Source organism: Loxodonta africana, chromosome 25 (genome assembly GCF_030014295.1).
Source record: "Loxodonta africana isolate mLoxAfr1 chromosome 25, mLoxAfr1.hap2, whole genome shotgun sequence".
NCBI classification, from domain to species: domain Eukaryota; kingdom Metazoa; phylum Chordata; class Mammalia; order Proboscidea; family Elephantidae; genus Loxodonta; species Loxodonta africana.
This window is the reverse complement of record NC_087366.1, coordinates 49,046,097-49,063,868: the sequence shown is the minus strand read 5'-3', so window position 1 is coordinate 49,063,868 and position 17,772 is coordinate 49,046,097. Positions and strand designations below refer to the sequence as shown.

The 17,772-nt window shown below is 34.4% G+C and overlaps 1 protein-coding gene across 6 annotated transcripts in view; it reads right to left on the bottom strand.

Annotated features, from left to right (window-relative positions):
- CDC42BPA (CDC42 binding protein kinase alpha) overlaps window positions 1-17,772 on the bottom strand; it is a 341,599-nt gene that overhangs the window by 42,135 nt on the left and 281,692 nt on the right. For 3 of the 6 annotated variants that reach the window (XM_064276784.1, XM_010591060.3, XM_023549335.2), the window contains 2 exons: window positions 9,464-9,568; window positions 5,608-5,691 (listed from right to left, as the gene is read on the bottom strand). In XM_064276784.1, the coding sequence (XP_064132854.1) occupies window positions 5,608-5,691; window positions 9,464-9,568 (189 nt within the window). The remainder of the gene's footprint in view (window positions 1-5,607; window positions 5,692-9,463; window positions 9,569-17,772) is intronic. The other 3 variants (XM_010591062.3, XM_003410927.4, XM_003410926.4) reach the window with 1 other exon arrangement.

Below are 17,772 nucleotides of genomic sequence, written 5' to 3'. Positions count from 1 at the left end.
TGCCGGAAGATGAACCCTTCAGGTTTATGGCATGCAAAATATGATTGGGGAAGAGCTGCTTCCTCAAAGTAGAGTTGACCTTAATGATGTGGATGAAGTGAAGCTTTCAGGAACTCCATTTGCTGTTGTGGCACAACTTAAATAAGAAGAAACAGCTGCAAACATCCACTAATAATCAGAAAGTGGAATATATGAGGCATGAATCAAGGAAAACTGGAGTCATCAAAAATGAAATGGAACACATGAAGGTCAATACTCTAGGCATACTGAGTTGAAATTGACTGGTATTAGCCATTGTGAATCAGACAATCATATGGTCTACTATGCTAGGAATGACATAGTGAAGAGGAATGGCATCGCATTCATTGTCAAAAGGAACATTTCAAGATGTATCCTCAAGTACAGCACTTGTACTGTGATAGGATAAGATAATATCCATACACTTACAAGAACGACAGGTTAATACCACTATTATTCAGATTTACGTACCAACCACTAATGTTAAAGATGAAGAAACTGAAGATTTTTACCAACTTCTGCAGTCTGAAATTGATCAAATATGCAATGAAGATGCATTGATAATTACTGGTGATTGGAACATCAAAGTTCCAAGGAAAAAAAGAAGGATCAGTATTAGAAAATATGGTCTTGGTGATAGAAATGACACTGGAGGTTGCATGACAGAATTTTCCAAGACCATTGACTTATTTATTATTATTATTATTCATTGCAAATACCTTTTTCAATAATATAAATGGCAACTATAAATGTAGATCTCACTGGACGGAATACACAGGAATCAAATCAACTACATATATGGAAAGTCACGACGGAGAAGCTCAGTATCATAAGTCAGGACAAGGCCAAGGGCTGACTGCAGAACAGACCATCAACTGCTCATATGAAAGTTCAAATTAAAACTGAAGAAAATTAAACCAAGTCCACAAGAGCCAAAGCATGACCTTGAGTGTATCTCACCTGAATTTAGAGACCACCTCAAGAATAGATTTGACACATTGAACACTAATGACCAAAGACCAGATGAGTTGTGGAATGATAGCAAGGACACCGTACATGAAGAAAACAAAAGGTCATTAAAAAGACAGGAAAGAAAGAAAAGACCAAAATGAATGTCAGAAGAAACTCTGAAACTTGCTCTTGAATGTACAGTAGACAAAGTGAAAAGAAGAAATGATGAAGTAAAAAGAGATGAATGGAAGATTCCAAACAGTGGCTCGAGAGGACAAAGTACTATAATGAATTGCGCAAAGACCTGGAGTTAGAAAACAAAACGGAAGAACGTGCTCAGTATTTCTCAAGCTGAAAAAAACCAAAGAAAAATTCAAGCCTTGAGTTGCAATACTGAAGGATTCTATGGACAAAAAATTGAATGATGCCAGAAACATCAAACGAAGATGGAAGGAATACAGAGTTGCTATACCAAAAAGAATTGGTCAACATTCAACCATTTCAGGAGGTAGCATATGATTGAGAACCAATGGTATCGAAGGAAAAAGTCCAAGTGGCACTGAAGGCATTGGTGAAAAACAAGGCTCCAGGATTTAAAGAATACTAATTGAGATGTTTCAACAAATGGATGCAATGATGGAAGCACTCACTCGTCCATGCCAAGAAATTTGGAAGACAGCTACCTGGCCAACCAACCATACATCAGGGTTGTATCCTTTTACCATACTTTGATCCAGAAGGGCATTTCGTTTTGTTAGGTTTGAGAATTCATGACTCCTGCACTGTCAGGTCTTCCTGTAGTCACATTTCACTTGCACTCACTTGTGTCATAGAGACTGCAAAGTCCTCTCTGAGTTTCTGCTGCTGTTCTCAGAACTTTCCAGCAGTACCTAATGGTGATTTGATACTTTTCTGGCTCTCACGGTTATCACAAGTCATTTTATTTTACCTCTGCTTTTTCTTTAACAATTTTTAATACCACGCAGGTCCTTGTAGCTTTTGGTGGTCTGTTTCTATTGATTTATATTTTGGGGTTTACAGGAAAATCTTTTCATCTATTATTGTTTAGGTCTTACCTGGTGATCTTTTAGTTTTGCTTTCCTAGATCCTCTGACTGTTTCTACAGGAAGAGTCAGTGAGATTCAAAAACTATGCTAAGACTGCTACCAAATTCCCAAAATCCTCTATTCACTGGATTCTAAAGATACACTGACCAGAATATTTAATTAAAAATGTTTTTAGATTGCTTTCAAAAAGGTGGTATTGATTCAAACGTCCACCTATAATGTTAGAGTATGCTATTGATGATTTAAAAAAAAACCAAAAACCATTGCCATTGAGTTGATTCCAACTCACAGCAACCCTATAAGAGAGAGTAGAACTGCCCACAGGGTTTCCAAGGAGTGGCTGGTGTATTTGACCTGCTGGACCTTTTGGTTAGTAGCCAAGTTCTTAACTACTGCACTACCAGGGCTCTCTACTGATGATAGGATATATATATCATGAATGTACAGGTATATCTCATTATTAGTTTAACTTGCTTTTCCTCTACTTCTATACTAAGTTTAAGCATCTCTACAGTTTGTTGGCCATTTTGATTTGTTCATATGCTTATTCTTAGCTTTTGACCAGTTAACTGTTAATATTGTTTATTCCTTTGCAGATACAATATCCCTGCAGATACCAATCCTCCATTCTCTGCTTTGCATTTTCTCCCTACTATATACTGTTTGTCTGAGGGGTGTGTATTAAAATTTATCTCTAATCTGCTTCTCTCCCTAGTTCTTTCAGTTCTTGCTTTATATGGTTTAAGTCTTTATTGTTAGGTCCATGTACATTCATGACCATTATATCTTCTTTATCTACTATTCCATTTAGTAGTATACAATGTCTTCTTTTATGTCTGTTGAGGTTTTACACCTTATATTCCATTTGTATTATATTATCTGTGATCTCAACTTTTCTTTATTTTCTACCTTTCCATACACCTTTGCTTTAAGCCATGCTGTGTCCATCTGGTTCTCTTGGTATGCTCATTCTGAGGAAACCCAGCTGCCATGTAAGGCCACTGAGGCTGTCATGCTGGAGAGACTACGAGTAGATGCTGACAGTCAGTATTAACTTCCTGCCATGGAAGTAAGCTGTCTTGGATGTCCAATCCAGCTGAACCTTCAGGTAACTGTAGGCTCAGCTGATATCTGACTCCAACTTCATGGGAAACCCCTAGTGAGAACTTCCCATAATCATAACCCATAAAATAGTGAGCATTACAAAAAGGTTGTTCTAAGCCACTAAGATTACCAGGTCACCATATTTTCCTTTGTTCTCCTTCTCCCTTGCCTGCCTTCCATTTAACGGACAGGATTTCCATCTGCAGGTTTGAAAGTTATACTTTTCGGTTTGTTCCCTTCAACTTATTAAGAACCATATTTATGAGTCCCTTATCAATATTAAACATATTTATATGATACTACATGCCAGACACCATTCTAAGTTCTTTACAAACATTAAAGTTGTTTAAAATTTAAAACAACACAATAAGGCACTATCCTTATTTCATATATATACATAGTGCTTTAGGTGAAAGTTTACAGAGCAAATTAGCTTTTCATTCAACAATTTATACACAAACTGTTTTTTTGACATTGGTTACAATCCCTGTGATGTGTTAATACTCTCCCCTTCTCCACCCCTGGTTCCTGATTCCATTCGTTCCGTTGTTCTGTCCCCTCCTGCTGTCTTAGCTTTGCTTTTGGGCAGGTGTTGCCCATTTGGTCTCATTTACATGACTGAGCTAGAAGCACGTTCCTCACGTATGTTGTTGTATAAAGACCTCCGTAATTTTTGGTTGAAGGTTGAACTCCGGGAAACCATCCTTATTTTTTGATGAGAAAATGAAAGCAAAGAAAGGTAAGTAGCTTGTCAAGCTCACACAGCTAGTATATGATGGGGCTAGGATTCCAATTCAAGAAGTACGGCTGGGAATTCACTGTGTTCACAACCAGTCTATGCTGTCTCTGCACTTTCTCCCCAAACAAGACAAGTACCTTAGCATGCTCACCTCACCTTAGCCTTACACCCATCCACATTGTGTCTATAGTTAGATTAGTTCTAGACTGCGCTGAATATACATTTTCTCTTTCTTTGATTTTTGAGGAGCGGGATCCTTGCTTTTTTTAGACCACAGTAAAAAAAAAAAAAATTTTTTTTTTTTTACAGTAAAGTCCCCTAAAATACCAACTCATCCTTATTTCCCACATTTTTCATAAATCCTCTTGGATTTATATCTTTTCTCAATGGAGTACTTCTTCCAAGACAGGATTTTCAAAGAAGACCTTGTATAATAAACCTTCTAGGTTCTTGTATACCTGAGGGTATTTTTAACTTGCCCTCATATTTCAGTAATATTTGGATTAAAATATTTAGATTCAAGTTCTTTTTCTTCAACACTTTGAACACATTTCTCAATTGTGTTCCCAGGCTGCTATTGAGCAGCCTAATGTCAATTTAATTTCTGTTCTTTTACACAGATGATCTGCTCTTTGAAACTTTTAGAATTTTCTCTTGATCTGATATTCTTAAATTTTACTATAATGTGTCTAGATGTACGTTTTTTCTTATTTAGTCTGTTTACCATCTAATGGTGTTTTTCTATATAAATTTATCTTTAATTCTGGGAAATTTTAGGTCACTATTTCTTCAAGTATTTCCATATCTCTGCTTTTTTCTTCCCTTCTGAAAGTCCTTCTGTAGAGATATTGATGCTATTTCTGTCTATATGTTTACTCTTATATTTCCCATCTCAACTTCCATGTCATTAGCTTGTTTTTCTGCTATATACATTCTACTATCATATACATCTATTGAGTTCTTTATTTCAGGACTTATATTTTCATGTTAAGAATTTCCAATTTATTTTTCTCTATAAATGCCTTATCCTAGTTCACATTACCAACATACCTCCTTTCTTGTCTTTTGAGGATAATCCTTATGCTTATTTTAAATTCATGTTCTGTCTGGCCTCAGAATTTTGCTTTATCTAGCACAGGTTATTTAGTTTGTTGTCTTTTTTTATAGCACTTATAATTTTTATATATTTTATTAGTCTCTCTGATGCATCAATCTCTCTTTCAATCTGTGGCTCTAAGGTTTAGGGTGAGGAGAAGGAGATAACTGCAGTTTTCTAATTTCTAGAATTTGGGAGCTTGAATAAGCAACTAAATCTTCATTGTCCACCATACACAATACTTTAGCCATGTCCATGTTGAATAGAATAAAAAAAGACCCCAACTGAATTTTCATTAAACATATCTCTTTCTTAGCAGTTTGTTTATTAACCTCAATCTCAGATTCTCAACTAAATGCCTTCCTTATGATACATTCCCCAAGAACTGCTCCTTACTATAATAAATGTCAAAACATTGAATTTAAGAAGATGGAAAAACAACTTTATACATTCGTCCTACCTTTCTTTGTGGGTGATTATTTCCTTTCATATAGAATTTATTTTCTTTCCAAGTTCTTACGTTTGTAACTTTGAAGAAACCAATTATAAAAATCACAACATCTACACAATGCATAAGAAATCCATTCTCATTTTTTTTAGGAACACACTATACTTATAACTAAGTTGAATACCTTAGGTGGAAAGCCAGTTGAACCAGGGCATCCCTTTTTCTTTAAGGTTGGTGTGTGAACTGGAAATGGAGTAGAGTCTACAGTCTGAACCCAGGGACAAAAAAAAGAGATAAATGTCATGAAAAACTCCATCTATTTCAAACATCACTAGAAACAAAGCAAACAAAACAAAAATCAAACAAAACATTAAAAAGACAAGAAGTTCTAGTTAATAGAAACATATCTCACTGAAACTAAATTCTCCAGTGTTGATAATTTAAAAATTTCTCTGCAGTCTCCACAGATGGAATATTTGTTCAATTAGTAAAACCTATTTCAATATGGACATAAAAAAATAATTTGGAAAAGAACATTCACAAAAGAAAACAAAAATCATAGCATGTAGCCTATAAAAATGGTATTGATTTTGAAATTGATCTCAATTTTCTATATTAATTCTAAAAAGTATCTGAAAGAGTTTTTAGCATTATTTATGATAAAAAATATTAAAAAAAACTCAACTCCTTGACTTCCATATATAGAATACACATTACATATAAGGAACATAATTTTGTGGACTTGAACATAGACGAGGACAGTTAGTGGGCTCTTTGTGCAGAAAGTAATTTCCAAAGAAGGGGGTTAGTATTATTGAATTCAGGATTTATATACAAATTTATTTACAAGCCATATGTTTGCTACATGAAATTCAGTCTTCTTCTATGGAGTGTTATTGGTAGATAGTTCTTTGAATGAAAGGAGTCAGTGATTTTACTGGATGTTATTGTGGGGAAAAAAAAGACACCACTTAATTATCAATGTGTAAAAAAACAGACACAAAGAAGACTTCCTCCCAGAAGGCTAAGCAAGCTGACCAGAGGAAAAAGTTAGTTATCGTATAAAGTTACAGAATGTTCTCAAATACTGAGAGAAAAATGGATCATCCCCCTTTGCCTTTGTTGCTATACAGCCTCGGAAAGTAGAATACTTTATATATCTTACAGCCTTAAAACTGAATTATGTTGAGCTTCTCAGAGTTTTGTTTTTAATTGTAAATTTATTTTTAATTTAAATTTTATTTACTTTTCAACAGCTTGAAAAAAGTTTTGAGCTCAACTTGGAATTAACATTTAAAAATCTAGCTATGAAAGATAAGAAACACTAAAAATCTACTTAAAAATTAATAAGTTTATAGAAAAAAAATTGTCATTATAATATACATAGAAAGTCCAAGATAAATTACAAAAAAGGACCCCATCACCGTAGCAACAAAAACTTTAAGGTACCTAGGAACAATCCAACAAGCAATATGGAGTACATTCATGAAGAAAATAACGAAATTTCACTGAAGGATATAACAGAATTCTAAAGAAACAGATACACTATGTTCATAGATGGAAAGACTCAATATCATAAAGATGCCAATTCTCCTTATATAAATCTACAAATTCAATGTAATTACAGTCAAAAGTCCCATAGAGAATTTGACAAGCTGATCCTAAAAGTCTTCTGGAAAACTAAAAGGTCAAGAAGAAAATGAAGAAGAATGAGGTAGGTGGGGATGGCTCATTATACCAGGTACCAGGAATTATTTTTGGGTATAGTAATGAAGAGAGTGTGGTGCTAGTGCAGAAACAGACAAAAAGAATAATGGAAGAGGGAACCTCCAAACAGACCCATGTATATAAAACAGAGACAGCATTATAAATCAATGGGAAAATATATGAGAGTTGATTGCTCATATAGGAAAAATAAATTAAAGCCCATTTCCCATAATACATAAAAATAAATGGATTTTTCCAATATATAAGCATGTAAAGGTCCTAAACATGTAACAGAGCAATTTTAAAACATTTAGAAGAAAATATGGAAGAAAATCTTTATAATCTGTGCATAGAGAAGAACTGCTTTAAAAAGACGTAAAAAGCAGAAGTTGTAAAGGAAAAGCTTGATAAATCTGACTACTTTAAAATTAAAACTTCTGCAAGACAAAAAGACACTGCAAACAAAATTTGAAAATAAGCCACAGACTGGAACAAGATATTTATCTGCAATGCATATAGCCAGCAAAGGATTAGTATCTAGAATATATAAAGAACACTTAGACAACAATTAGAAAAGCAATAGAACAATGGGCTAAGGAGAGGGAAAAGCAAATCATCAATAGCCAATAAACATATAAAAAGATGCTCAGTAACACTAGAAATCAGAGAAATGCAAACTAAAACAAAAATGCCACTTTATACCCATCAAGTTGGCCAAAGTCAATGCCTGACAGTATCAAGGGTTGACAAGAATAGGGGGAAATGGGGAACTCTCACACAGTGCTGGTGGGAATGCAAATTGGTCCAACAACTTTGGAAAACAATTTGGCAAAATTTAAAGTTGAAAATGCACACACCATACAGTCCAGTAATTTCATTTCTACACAAACTCTGCACAAGCAGATAGATATAAGAATGTTCACTTCAGCCTTGGTTGTAAAAACAAAAAACTGGAAACAACCTAAATAGCCAACAATAAGACAATAAATAAGTTATGGTATGTTCATACAATGGAATATTATGCAGCAGTTACAATGAATGAACTAAATGGTCATATATCTATATGAATAAACCTCAAAAGCAAAATGCTGAATGAAAAAATTTGCAGAAGGATACAGATAACATTTGTGTAAATTTTAAATAAACAACAAGCATTCTACACATTGTTCATGGATACATAGGAAACAAATGTAAAACCAAGGAAGGGAGGATACACACTAACTGCAGGATATTGACATATGCCCGGGAAAGGAGGGGGGGAACGGTATAGTGGAAAGTATTCCAATAGTTTCTGTAATATTTTATTTCTTCAAGAAAAAATCTGAAAAAAAGGGGGGGGGGGGTACAATGTTCCTATCTGTAAAATCTGTGGATGGTAGTTAAAATGGGTGTTTATTATTATTATATTATTTTCTGTATGTTGGAAATATTTCACCATTAAGATAACAATCTATGAACTCAAGATAGTAAAACAATTATAACCAAAAAAGCAGAGGCTCTAATCAGCTTAGCTAGTCTGAGGAAATCTAGAGTTTGAAAAAACAAGGCCAGAATCTGACTGTAACTCATACTTCACTTCATCTAGCTTTTGAAATTGGACTATCTTCTTCTATTGGAACAGTAGACACAATGGAGATTAAAAAATTAGAAGCCAAGGGGCTCTGCCTGAACTGTCACGCTGACTGAAGAAACAGAACTGTGTCTCTGAGGCTGAATACATGGACTGAGGTACAAGACATCCTTCTGACTTGTTGAGGAGATGATCTCTGTTATGAAAACTGGCCAACTGGCTGTTCAAAACCACTGATTGACAAGAGATGTGAATACAATATTCTTTTTGTACTATTAAAAGGCACATCTTAGTTGAATGCCTATTTCTGATTTACCAGTTAGAATACGCTATTCAGTTGCCAGCAGTGGCAATTTCGTTTTTAAGATCTACTTATTATGTAACAAACCAGTTATATCATGGCTTATTAGTTTTATTAGAAGAATTAAAATATGAGAACAGCGCCTGGCACTACCACGTGCCTATAGAGTCTGTACCCAAAATTTACATAACTCTCCTCTGTTCTACACAGTTCTCTAATTAAAATAAAGACTACATTCATTGTTAAATAAAACTTTTTGTCTATTTCAGGTTGAATTTTCAGGGTAGTTTTCTACTTCTATCTACATTATCAGCTAGATGTAATAATCTTCAAGAGACTATGACTTATTACACAAATATTTGATTAGAAGAAGAGAGACAAATTCCACTTGTTTTTGCAAGGTGTGTCCCCTTTCCTGACACAAGTGAGAAGTCATGGAGCAAGACCGCTCCAGTGAGGCACCTTAACTGGTTCAGCTTCACTAGAAGTGGAAGGAGATGTGGACCTTGACTGGATGTAAAACTTGACGTTCGGATTCCGTACATTTGTGCTCTCAACGGGATCAGTCTAGGAAAATAAGTCAGGAAAAACAAAAACCCAAGAAATCACTTTTAAACAATTTGCAGCTCTTAGCAAATTTTTTTAAGGCATGATCACGATAACATTTCTTGGAAAAGGTGGAAACCAACTTTAGTTTAAATATTCGCATCAGGGATAGGTCATTATATAAAAGCATAACCACTAGCTTAACATAAACAAGGGCTAAAATAACAATAGTTAACAAAAGGCTCCTTCCCAGTCTTTACTGCTGACCTCTTACTTTGATGTCTGATCTCTAATGCATATGGTAGGCTTGTATTTCACATAGCACATTTGTATTTCACAAAATAAACTGTGTCTGTGAAATAAATGAGAGTATGTAATGAAGACATGTACTGTAGATTAGAGACGAATAATTCTGTCCACAGTAAGAATGAAATTTGGGCATCTACTAGGCATTAATTGAAAGTAAAAAAAAAAACCTAACCTATCAGCTTTATGCTTGTCATACTAAAGCAAATCTTTTCTAATTTGCAGCAGTAGAAATAATAGCATTTAAATTCAATTTCATCCTTTTAAGTCAAGTACTTTTAGAAATTAAAAATGCCTTGAATTAAAATTTAGCATACAAGATCTTATGGAGCACACTGATTAATAATCTATTCAGTTTGGCAATTTTCAAAATTACTAGGATTGAGTTTTTAAAACAAAGGCAATGAAGGCAATCTGAGAAGGAGGTCAGAGAACTTGTTTGGACGCTGTTAGAACAATGCTTAGATCAGAAGTTACAAGTCAATAAAAAGAGCTTCAGCATTTAAAGAAATTTAAAAGTTAAATTTTACTTAAAAAGTTTTTTCTTTATTATTATGTTACTATTTTGGGGGGAAGGCATGACAGCCTGATAGATAACATACTCAACTACTCCTTAGAACTGCCACTGATAAAGACTCAACTATAGTGATGAAAATGTTTTGATAAAGTAGAAATTTCAGAACAATTGATTAAAATAACAATAGCTCTCATACGTCAAACTAAGTGAAAAGAACTTCTTTAAAATATTAAATAAATGATAAATGATTGTGAATAGAGATACCTGGAAAAAAGGTTTGCCAAGATATTCACTTTTCAGCCTGGTTTTCAGCCCAACAGAACTCTGGGCACATGGCTTCAAACCCTAAATGCACAAACTACTTTCTCAAGTTGAGGGTTTTTCCCATGTGTAATCACTGTATAAGGCTGTTAGGGATTTATGGTATATATACATATGAAGAGTCAACCTCTGATTGGTGTGGAATGTTAAAACCTGGGAGGTGTGTGGGAGCTGCAGGGACTAGCTAGTGGGCTGGTAAACACTGTGGTAGCCTTCCATAGGTGTCCACCTATGGCCTGTAGCATTCCTGCATTCCAAGAGGCAGGACTTTGAGGGGACTGAAGCCTCTGCTGAGGCTTCCCCTGCTCCGCTGTGGTTTCCCCCCACCCTCTTGCAGCCTGCCAAGCCAGGGCTTCTAACTGTGGTTTGGCCGGACCACACCGTGGCCCTAACCATGGTTTGAATTTGGCGCCAGAACCCTGCACACGTGGGAACCAGGATTTTGGCGCAGGCGCAGGACCTGAAGAGCTGTGTCCTCAACCTGACCCTGGACCTGATACTCACCAGAGAGGAGGGTATTTTCCAGCACACCCACAGTGCCCTAGTCCCTTTGCAAAGTGAAAGTTCCCTTCCTTTGTAACGTGACTCAGCGCCTGGATCTTCAAATACCGGCATGGGAGGGCTCAGGGTTTTGGATTTTGGGCACCAATTCCTGCCCCTTGGGGACTGAGGACATAAAAGCTCCCAGCTCCCTTGGGGTGGGGAGCTCGTGGTCTTTCAGCCATGAGGCCCCACGTTGGTCCTTGTTTGCGCTAACAGTAAATTTCCACTCTGTTTCCCTTGCAGCTGGTGGTGTGGCATCCGTCTTATTTCCATCGGCTAACACGATGGGACAAGAACCCGTGTTCGGTTACAGGACTGACTGACAGCCACCAACACAGGCCTTAAAACTTTAGTTAGTGGATTCGGAGAAGAGGGGAAAAGGCGACTCTCAGCAAGGCATCTAGGGGCCTTGGAGAAGCAGCTGTTTACCAACTGCTAGGGAAGTATTTCAATGTTTAAACTGATGCGTACCAGCTGAACTGCAGCTCTCTGTGTGTGATGGGTCAATTTCATTAAACCGGTAAGTTTTATGACGTGGGAGTCAGGTCTGAATTCCATCTCTTAACTCCAAATTCAGCACTCTTTTGGCTGTACAGAGCCATTACTCCACAAAGTAATTTAATGATCACGGAGGCTAAGTTATATTACTTTCTTTCCTGACAGTGAGCTTTGGTCAGGAAGAGGAGAGTGAAAGAAAGAAACATGGGGGCTCTGAAGACAGATTTTACCCAGTTCAGTTATACTCAGGGACAGCCATGGAGAAAGTAATCAGTTTAAATTATTAACCTGAAATATGACCCTGGTTTGGGAATAAGGCAGAAATGTCTTAAACTTTCTAAAAATCTCCTCTTTCTAGTTTTCATAAGATTATATAAATTGCAAGCTGAATTAGAGTTTGTGGGAGAGGTGATTCAGTTAAAATGAAATTGATAAGCAAAGCAGTACTGATACATTTTACACAAATAAGAATTTAAAACTGACTCAAATAATCAAAAGTTGTAAAGTTGTATCAAGTGGGGGATTTGCTATGTGTAAAAAATACTGGGTCATTTTAAGAAAACAGTTTCTGACCTGTCACACAAAAACCTTTAGTCCTATTGTTTGACTGAAAGACATAAAATGAGAAGTTCCTGTGAGAAGGATAATGCTGTGAATAAAGTTAAATAGTTAATATAGCGGCTTTGTACCTCTGGGTCCAATTACTTTAAGCACTCTTTCAAAAAAAGAGAAAGGCAAGAGCTTGTTATTTCCAATAGTACTGACTGAAATTTTAGTGGCCTGCTCTTTGAGCCACATGAACCCATGCTGACATAAGCTGAGCTTACAGTTTTATATTTTCTTGTGCAGGAATTAAAATACATTGCCTTAAGCCATTTTGCCAGCAGGTGGTCCAGTTATGTGCCAGAGTCTGTTTCCGACACTTCTAGAACAAATTGTGAGCGTCTCTTCCCAAACCCAAGTTCAGTGAGGTCACATTAGCAGCTTGAAATCTGCCAAGCTATGTTTACAACATGGGAATTTGCAAACCCTCAAAATTCGAGTTTCTTCCCTGCCCCGAGAACTGGTTGTAAAAACATTTACCAGTACGTTTCATGATCCTGTGATGGTTATACAGTGGGATATTACCCAGTGCCCAGTGCTCCTTGGAAACTCTAAGTGGGATATTAGGCAGAGGAAATATACGCCATCACAGCTTAATCTGTGGCTGCACCAAGCAGTGACTCTTAAAGAACTCCTGAGGCTTTTCATACATACCTCTTGGCTCTTCTGAAGAATTACTGGCATCTGTAAAAGTATTTTTGGCCTAACTAGTTTTTTACTCATCGAAAAATGAAAGAAAACAATAACAATGAGGCTAGATTAAAAAATAATTTCCTCAGCTGAATAAGGTAAAAGCTGGTTATTCAGAAGTGGAAAACACTTAAATTAAAAAAAAAAAAAAAACAACCAATATTATTGTAATAAAATATAATAATAAAAATCACAATGATAGCTTTTTAGAGTTGATGCCCTTACGTAAAAATCAATCCCACAGATTAAACAAAACCAAGTAAGTTTTTGTTTAAAAAAGTTAAAAATAAGCAAAGATACTATAAAATGTTTTGAGATGGCATTAACTGGGCATATTAAAAATCTGAACAATGCCATTTACATTGATACTCTGATTACTGTAACTGAAATTTAAAAATTACCACTTTCTTTTCTAACGTGTGTTTCTCATAAAGACAAGAAACAAATTTTGGTAAAAATGGGTAAACCCAAGGCAAAAATATTTTGGATGTCAAACTTAAAAAATTTTTTTCAAGTCTTTTAAAAGACTTTGTAAGAACCTATTATCTAATAACATTAATAGGTTTTAATACTTCATTTCCTTTCTGAATTACTGCCAGTGTAAACAATAATTCAAAAGAGGTTTAACAATAAAAAATAAGAAAAATACTATATCATTTACATATTTTCTTTATCAAAGTTTTAATTACCACCACCAGGGCTATGTTTTTAAACATACTATTGATTTTAACTATAATTAAATGCTTACCAATGTATTTATAATCAATGGTTTACTGTATCCCCTAAAAGGCAAATAATTCTACTAAACTTTGAGAATACTCAATGTCAGGATTTAAAGATAGCCTAAAATTAATTGTAATAATTAATTGGTAATGATGGAGTATAGTATGGCAGCAAAGCAAAAATTAGTTATTTTTACACAAAGTACTTTAAAACCTTCTGAACAAACGTAATCATTATTAACACTATATTTAAACCAAGGAAATTTAAAAATCTGTTACAAAAAGTATTAAAGCATTACACATAAGCAGTGATTGAATAACTTGGTAAAAACTAAAATACTTGATATAAATCAATAGTAGACATCTTAAGTCAATAGTTGGGTTTATGATCATAGAAAGAATGACAAAAAGGGGAAAATGACAAAATATAATAGCTAATATTTATTGCACAGTATATTTTGATATTGTCCAAAGAAAAGATCTTCGAAACAAATCTTAACTGAACACGTAAGTGATATACTCAACATTTCTAAGCTGCAATCCACTGATAAAAATAAATAATATCTTTATATAAATGATATTTTCCTATTTTCAGTTAATATTTTTTCCTAAGTAAACATACTTTAAGAAGTTTTTCTAAGGAACAGGCATTAGAAATGTCTCCTATACTCCATCATTTTACTTCATGCTCTAATATTAAGAAGAAGGAAGAAAACTTAATATCAAATTTGAAAAAAGCTTATCAGTGGTATTGACCGCACTACCTGTGTCATGCAAAAAATCCATAACATTCCCTAAGTTTACTAAAATCTTTCTAAGGAATGATCCTCAAAATGTATTTTTAGAGTAGCAAAGTGAAATACAAAAGTATTTTTTTCAGGATCAGGCAACTGTCTGATTTTAGATGACCCACTTGTCAAGAAGTCTTCAAATTATGCAGAGTGGTCTTCTTATAAGTAATAAAAATAATTGAAACCACTCATCTTAAACATGCATCAATGGGCCTTTTTTAGGCCAAACAATAATTACAGATTTTAACGAGTACAAGTAGCACCATTCTCATTAGAAACCTGGTTTTAAAGATACCAAGATTTTATATGGATTGTAAGTGACCAACCTATTTTTAAAAAAGCTTGTTATCTAATAGGTTGTTTTGTATTGCAAAACATAAAATTTTAAGTTAATAGAGAAAAAATTCAATTTTCATCAATGTTTTTGAAATTTTTCAGCTTCAAGTATTTTTAGAAGCAACATGACAAATAAATAATCCAACGTTTAAACCTTTAGTGATAGTTATTTCTGTTAATTGAGATTATGACAAAAATGGTGACAGTATTATAGATATACTATAGCATATGGAAAATCGTAAATATAACATTTTATCATTTTAAAACAAATTACTGAAGGTTATGAGTAGTAAAAGAAGCCCTGGTGGTGCAGTGGTTAAGTCCTTGGCTGCTAACTGAACAGACTGACAGTTCGAAGCCACCAGCTGCTCCTTGGAAACCCTATAGTGTTGCCATGAGTGGGAATGGACTAGACAGCAAAGAATTTGGTTTGGTTTAAGTGTAATCTTACTAGTTACAAATAATGTAATTTTTTTAAACGAAAATTACTCCTTAAGTATTTTCAATATATTGATTTGAATATCTACTCTTCACAATTTATAAATGTTACAAAAAAAAAAACCCAAAAAAGTTAACCCCATGTTATTTATAAGCTCTATTCCAAACTCTAAAGGAACAACTTGAAATGAGACAAGCATTGTTTCTCACTATAAGTGACAAAACTATGGAACTTTCTCTGTTTTTATTCAGACATTAATAATACTATAAATGATGAATCTTTCTTATATTATGCTTAATTAAATAACACTATTTATAAAGAACATAAGTATGCAAATTGTAAATGAGGCTTAACAGCATAGTAAAAACAGGAATACAGTAAACATTTATATGACAATTAACAGTCACTTAAAGAATTTTAAATTTATGAAACTGTTATATGTTTGCCTGTCTAAAAACATGACACATAACATAAAATCATATGTCATGTTGTCAGATTCAAGGTTGCTGTTAGGAACGGTAACAATCTGGGCACTACTGTAATATACTGATATTTCCTGGGACTATTACTGAGATGTTTTCTTTTTAACTGTTGAATAACTGGTAATTCTTCAGTCATTTCCCTCTTAACTACCACTTTTCAGTGGCTGACTTTCTGTCAGATACTTGACCAAGGAAAAATTCAAGAAAGCCAGAAAGCCTGTCTACCCATTTTAAAAATATATGTTTATTTATATAATTAGATATTTATATATGTACATGGTAATTTTAAGTCAACAGATTCTGGCTAAGGGTGGCTTATTCATACTATAAAGAATAAAGAGTAGGAATTTCATAACACTAATTTCCCTCAAATTTTTTTTCCTTATTTTAACATTCACAGATATGTTCTGGGTGGCCAACAACCATGGAACTCTACAAAGCAAGTGGGATGTTACTATCTATAATAAATTCAATCAGAAAAACAAAAGCTCTCTGAATTATAACCTTATTCAAAAACAAAACAAACCCATCGCCATTGAGTCAATTCCGACTCATAGTGACCCTATAGGATAGAGGAGAAACTGCCCCATAGAGTTTCCAAGGAGCACCTGGTGGATTCTAACTGCCAACCTTTTGGTTAGCAGCCATAACACTTAACCACTACACCACCAGGGTTTCCATTCAAAAACAAGTAGGCAAAAATTCAGTGAATTTACATCCTGATAATTTGAAGCTACTATATAACTGAGCACACAGATCTTAGTCTCCCCTTCTATAGGTTATATGACACTTTAGCTAACATATGACCAGACTAATAAATCCAAATACATAATGGTTTTAATCATCTACAAACAAATCTAAAAAAAAAATCAAGAAATAGTTGAACCAGCAATCTTGTCATAAGCGTTACAGATGTCAGTTAAATTTACAGTGTAAAGGGCCATATAGCATTTGTAGTTGAACTGTTTATTCATTTTTAAACTGCAGTTTGAAATATATTACTGTTAATCATGTTTATTTTACAATCAACCCTCCATCATGCCAGGAAGACATGCACAGGAGCCCATGGGCCACTCTATTACTTTCCATGCCCTCTATAACCCAGAGAATTCCCTGATCTAGAACTTTCTACACCCCAGAATTCTGGATTTAAGATGTTGATTAATTCCAGTGACATATAAAGTTGACAGGTGAAAGTTAAAACCCTGCACCTATCAATGACACTCCTTTTTAATGTTACTATTCTATTTTTATGGAAATTGGAGCAAACAATCTCAGCTAGCCCACTGCTTCTCAACTGGGGAGTATCTATGTGTTTATACTGGTGTTGGAGTAGGGGCTGGTTTAGTAAAATTTGAGATCTTTCCATATAAAGATTCCCCACTCTGAACATACCAGAATCTTATAGGATAGGGGTAGTGGTTGGCCCATCTCAGACTAAGAAATACTGAGCCAGCCTTAGCAAAGAAGGTGTTTACGGTATGGTAAATGTTACAAATATTTTTAAAATCTTGGAATTATTTTAGACTATAAAAGACTTATTACATAGTCTCAAATCGGTAAATATATTTAGGGAGTTTCCTTTGAACATAAAAAACAAAAACAAACAAAACCCCTCAAGATCTCTCCAGAACTGATTTACACAAAATTGTAGATAACAAGATCCATAACTTGTCTCAAATCTTTTTTTAACTTTGCATAATATGAACCTTCATGTTGTCTTTCTACATAATTAAAATCTTTAAGAAATCTCTACGTATCTGCTCATGTCAGATTCTTATTTAGAAACTCATTTACTTCATATTTGATCAATTTTGAAAGGCTATTTTAGGATTTTTTTTTTCCAATCAAAATATAAAAGACATCTTATCATTTTATTAGTTTAGTTGGTTATAGAAATTTATGCGAACACTCCTAAAGCTTTAAGGTCAAAGCCAAAAAAAAGATAAACCAAACAAACAGAAAAGCAGAGCAGCA